The sequence below is a fragment of the Octopus bimaculoides genome, chromosome 23 (genome assembly GCF_001194135.2).
Source record: "Octopus bimaculoides isolate UCB-OBI-ISO-001 chromosome 23, ASM119413v2, whole genome shotgun sequence".
In the NCBI taxonomy this organism is placed as follows: Eukaryota; Metazoa; Mollusca; class Cephalopoda; order Octopoda; family Octopodidae; genus Octopus; species Octopus bimaculoides.
This window is the reverse complement of record NC_069003.1, coordinates 21,291,553-21,297,406: the sequence shown is the minus strand read 5'-3', so window position 1 is coordinate 21,297,406 and position 5,854 is coordinate 21,291,553. Positions and strand designations below refer to the sequence as shown.

Sequence of the window (5,854 nt, the reverse complement as noted above, 5' to 3'; positions counted from 1 at the left end):
ATATATATATATATATATATATATATATATATAAATGTATAAATGACCGTATATGTATATATTTATGCCCATGTATTATATATATATGTATATATATAATCAAAACTTAATGGGTGTTTATTTTTATTTTCAGGACTGTTGAAACACTATAACCAAGACCACCCTGACTACAAAAATTGCCAAGGTAACATGTCTGTCCCTTTGTCACTCTCTGTCTGTCTGTCTGTCTCTATCTATCTATCTCACACACACGCACACAACACATGAAAGTAAAAGAGGCGGCCCTCCTCTTCATATTATCATTCATGACATCACTTTCTCACACAAAATTCCATTATCACTATCCCCTCCCACCGCACCTCCTGCTTTACAGGAAGAGACTAAAGCAAAAGTCAGTGCCAGGCATAAAAATGTTCAGGTAATCAAGTAATACACACATATGTATTCATATATAGTGACACTCCGTCGGTTACGATGACGAGAGTTCCAGTTGATCCAATCAGTGGATTGGAATTAACATGCAAGTGGCTGAGCACTCCACAGACACATGTACTCTTAATGTAGTTCTCTGGGAGATTCAGTATGACCCAGCGAATGTGACAAGGCTGACACTTTGAAATACAGGTACCACTCATTCTTGTCAGTTGTGTGGACTGGAGCAAAGTGAAATAAAGTGACTTGCTCAAGGATATAACATGCTGCTGGGAATTGAACTTGTGATCTTACGATCATGAGCCGAATACCCGAAACACTAAGCCATGCACCTTCACCATATTCATATATATGAATATGTATGTATATATTCATATATACACATGCATATTATGATTTAACCTCTACTTTTCCATGCTTGCATGGATTGGAGAGAATTTAATGAGAATTCAATATATTAGATTATTATTATTATTCATTTTGTCCATCATGTACAAGTATGTGTGTATTAATCATTATTATATTTATTTTATTAAATTTAAGAAAAACAACGCATGTCTTTGACAATTCCAGAGCATACTGAACTTATTTTGTGCATGATGTTTGGCCCACCCTGTATATGATAGGCTTCTTTCAGTTTCTGTCTACCAAATCCGCTCACAAGGTGTTGGTCAACTTGAGGCTTTGGTAGAAGACACTTGTCCAAGGTGCCAAGCAGTGGAACTGAACCTAGAACCATGTGGTTGGGAAACAAACTTCTTACCACACAGCCATGCCTGCATTTACATATATATATTTAATAAACGAAAATATTTGTAGTTTGTAACCAAAGTTTGATGTTTGCTTTTCTTATTGAAAATGTCTGAATATTTCAGTAATAAAGACTCTAAGATTCTTGAAATGTTGGATATCACAAGGGTCTTGGTTCTGGTCTGCTTTCAACTACATGAAACAAAGTTCTGGCAATGTGGTTTGGCTTGTTTGAAGCTAAACTTGATAGAAATAACAGCCAAATTTTCCTTAAAACACTGGATAGACACATTAGATAACGTACTCTTAGATATGCTTATGCCTGAATCTACTGTTTTTTTCATATGTCTTCTCTTTTCTATTTAACAGAAGCACATAGCCATATTCTTGAAGTAATCAATCTGTCTAGAGAAAAAATGCAAAAAGTGGTAAGTAGTTGTTGTTCTTATGTCCCTCTTGTCAGTCTGTAACTGCACCAACAGAACCAGTGGTAGAGAGCAACCCCTGCATTATGCATGTGCAGCATGTCCAGCTGTTCAATGACCAGACTGCTTGCCTGTACATACTGAATGCAATGTTGCAGCAAGGACATGTTGGTTGAATGCAGTGTTGCATTGAGAACATGTTGGATGCAGAGTTGCATTGAACATATGTGGGGTTCAATATTGTGTTGAGGATATGTTGGGTGCAGCTTTGCATCATGAACATTCGGGTGCAATGTTGTATTGAGGATATGTATGCAGTGTTACATTAAGAACATGCTGGGTGCACTGTTGTATTGAGGACATTGTTTTGTGCAGTGTTGCATTGAGGATATGTTAAAGGTAATGCTAACCTGAATACTGTAATGTAATTTCTAATCTACCAGCCATGATGATGATTGGAATAGCCATGACTACGGTGATTGTAATGATGATCATGATGATTATTTTGTAATTTTACTCCCAAATTTCGAGGAACTACTACTCAACAACAGTTGCCTTTAAATCTTACATATTAAAGGAACACCAGACTTTCCACACAATTCCAATCCTTTACAATTTCTCTCAGTTCTTTATTGATGATTTTGTAATTTTCCAATATTTTATCTTTGTTTCAAGCTGTTTTCTTTTGCATTTTTCAGGATAATTTACAGAAGCTTATAGAACTTCAGCGAGATTTGGTCGGAATCGACAGTCTCATACATCCAGATAGGGTGAGTTAGATTGGATTGCTTAAACATTTCATGTGCACAAATACACACACACACACACACACACACATACATAATGAGAGAAAAGAACCTGCGTTTGAACTTGGAATTCCTTTATTTTATCTGTTACGTATGTTTCAGTGTTTGATAATAAATGATGTCAGACTATAAATGCAATCCATTATAGTTCTTCTCAGCTTCTGGGTTCATGCTCTTGATTGATGGGGCTGGGGTCATTCCAAGTTAGCGATCCCAGAGGCATCATCATGCATAGAGCTGACCAGGTCCACCAGTGTTCTCCATCGCTGGCAGTCCTGTGCCAGTCCTTCTGCATCCTCCAAGGTGATATTGCGCCTCTGGAGATCTTCCCCAATCACATCAAGCCATCTGGTGTAAGGCCTACCATGAGGTCTCTTCCAATCTGCAGCTGCTGCATAGAATGAGAGTAAATCCCTGGTAGGATTATCTTGCATGAGACAGAGGACTTGCTCATACATTTCCCCATGGCCAGGCATGTCCCTACTGAATACTGGAAATGAAGGACACTGCTTATATGACAGAGATACTTGTTTACAACCCTCACATGATGTCAACACAGAGAGACACACACACAATGTATACAATGGGCTTCTTACCGTTTCCGTCCACCATAATCCTCACAAGGCTTTGATCAGTCTGGTGCTATAGTAGTGAATATTTGCTCAAAGTGCCACACATTGGAACTGAACCCAAAACCACATGGATGAGAAGCAAGACCTCTAAAACACACAGCCATATTTGTGTCATTATCTGTTAGTCACACATACATGTAAACCTTCTTCAATTTCTCTCAAATATCTCTGAAGGGTAATATTTATCTCCACTTAAAAGTGGATGTTCTGTTAGAACAAACTATAAAGCTTTGGTTACCATGAGAGAAACTCTTATATTGACTTTTGGTGCAAAATGTACACTTGTTTATACTGCTAGTGGAAAGATTAATCCCTGCCACCTCCAGTGATGAGACTAGCTGATCATGTGATTTCTGGTTGTGACCTTCGACCCCGCTGGAGGTGGCAGGGATTTATTGCCCCACTAGCAATATAAACAAAAGTGCATTTTGCACGAGAAAGCCAATACGAGAGTCTCTCTCACAGTATAGTTTGTTCTAACATCCACATTTAAGTGAAAGATAGATATCACCTCTCGGTATTAATATATACTGTCACTAATATATATTTTCCAGTATCTCTGTTTTCACTAAAAATCTTCTATTTGCAGGAATTCATTCGAGAAGGATGTCTGCAGAAGTTTTCCCGTAAAGGTTACCAACAGAGAATGTTCTTCTTGGTAATTCTTATTAAAAATTGTCAATAGTAATCCTGTTTTACTTAGAGCATGTGTGACTGGGTATAGTGAGTATGTGTGTTTAGTTCATATAGGTGGTTAGTGTGTGTGTGTTTGACTTGCACCACTGAGTTTGGTGAAAGGTGTATTTGTATTTTTAGTGAATAAATATATGTATATAGCATGAACTTACATGTGTGTGTTTAATAAATATGTGTATGAATACTTGAGTGCATTCATTTGGATGTTTGTGTGTCTTGCAAAAATATGTACCTATACTTCTAAATTACATAAAAATATCTTGAAATACTAAAGAGCAAATTTATTCAATAAAATTGCCATTGGCTTCAATCATGGCCTCCAGACAACTTTGGAGCCTAGGCTCCATGTTTCAGATAGGTTTTATTGCCAAATATGATAAATATTTTTAGTATATCAATGGCAATACCATACAACATTGGAAGCAGAAACAGCTGTTAGATAGGATGCAATCTATTTGCATTAAATTGATAAATAATAATTGATGTAAGTCAATTGTTGTTAATCAGTATTTCTCCATTTTCTGTTTTCTTTAAATTTTGATTCTTGATAAACTCATGTTTATCCTTGTCTTTGCCTATAATTTATGAGCATAATATGCTTGCATATGTATACCCATGGTTAAATATAGGTAATATACTGGTAGTATAATGGATACTTTTATCCCTTAGATGGTTATTTTAACCTCTAACTCAACTAATCTTGTGTCTGTATGTGCTGCTTTCTACTATAGCCTCTGAATGACCAATGCTTGGTAAGTGAAATTTGGTAGATGGAAACTGTATGGAAGCTTGCCAGTTGTGTGTGTGTACTTGTGTTTAGTATGTACCTTGCACTTTACTAACAGTGATTAAGATGATGATGATGATGCTCACAATATTGTTCAATGCAGTTTTCAGATATGCTAATCTACACAAGTCGGACAGCAACATCTCTACTCCAGTTTAAAGTGCACGGCCAGTTACCTCTTCGAGGAATGATGGTGAGTTGACTATTGTTTCAGATGGACCATTCACTGGTGCTCTTTGACCCTTTAACCTTTGATGTCATAACACAAGGAAGTAAGATATGATCTTAGAGGAATAGGAGTTACTGACAGTGATATACATGGGTGGGGTGGTGTTGGTGGGCTTATTGTTTTGCCTCCAGTCAGCTCTGATGCAGTAGACATGGATCAAAGGCATTCCAAACATAACCATCACTTTTTATTTGTTTGATAAATAGTCTATGACTACATCATCCAATCTATCCCGCCTTTCTATCAAAGACAGTAGCTTGTGATTTAAGGGGTATTTAAGTGCTATTTCTAGATGGTAATGTGACCGTACAGGGGCTCCATTGTCGATTTAACAAAACTGACCAATAATAGCTGGTTCTTTCTGCAGTTCCATTATACTGTTGACGGCTGAAAGTGACCATGGCAGAGGAAAACACAAGATCTCAAGTGTTCTGCCTCACACCAGAGACACAATACAAGATTGAGAAATGGGAGGAGGTCACCTTAAAACAATAGTTGTTGGTGTTTAGACCGTGGTTTACCCTAACCAAAGACATTCCAAACCATGACCATTTTTCTCTTTTTTTTTCTATTCCAACATTGTTTATTATGGACTCTATTATCTAGGGGACTCTGTTGGTCGGTGTTGACCATTCAACTGTACATGTATACACAGGCTTAGGGAAGATGTTTCCGAGGAAGATGAAGTGCAGGCAATTCTCCCCTCTCCATTTTGCTAGCCATGGGGAAATCTGCTAGTTTGGGCTGATACAGTTTGGTACTTGTCTCATCACAGGTTTTGCAGTTAGAACACATTATTACAATAATTATTATTAAGATTGAAAGCTGGCAGAATTGTTCGCATGCCAAGCAAAATGCTTGGTAGCATTTCGTCCTTTTTTACATTCTAAGTTCAAATTCTGGTGAGGTTAACTTTGCCTTTCATCCTTTCAAAATTGATAAAATAAGTACCAGTCAAGCACTGCGGTCGATGTAATCCAATATCTCCCTCCCTCAAAATTTCAGGCCTTGTGCCTATTATAGTAGAAAGAGATTATTATTATTATTAAGCCATTTCCTCTGACCATATGTTCTGACAGTTACTATTGAGGTCAACT

At 37.2% G+C, this 5,854-nt stretch overlaps 1 protein-coding gene across 1 annotated transcript in view; it reads left to right on the top strand.

Annotated features, from left to right (window-relative positions):
• Nucleotides 1-5,854, top strand: part of LOC106867809 (FERM, ARHGEF and pleckstrin domain-containing protein 2) — a 20,738-nt gene that overhangs the window by 6,807 nt on the left and 8,077 nt on the right. The window contains exons 5-9 of the mRNA XM_052976040.1: nucleotides 134-184; nucleotides 1,552-1,610; nucleotides 2,306-2,377; nucleotides 3,635-3,703; nucleotides 4,632-4,721. Coding sequence (XP_052832000.1) covers nucleotides 134-184; nucleotides 1,552-1,610; nucleotides 2,306-2,377; nucleotides 3,635-3,703; nucleotides 4,632-4,721 — 341 coding nt within the window. The remainder of the gene's footprint in view (nucleotides 1-133; nucleotides 185-1,551; nucleotides 1,611-2,305; nucleotides 2,378-3,634; nucleotides 3,704-4,631; nucleotides 4,722-5,854) is intronic.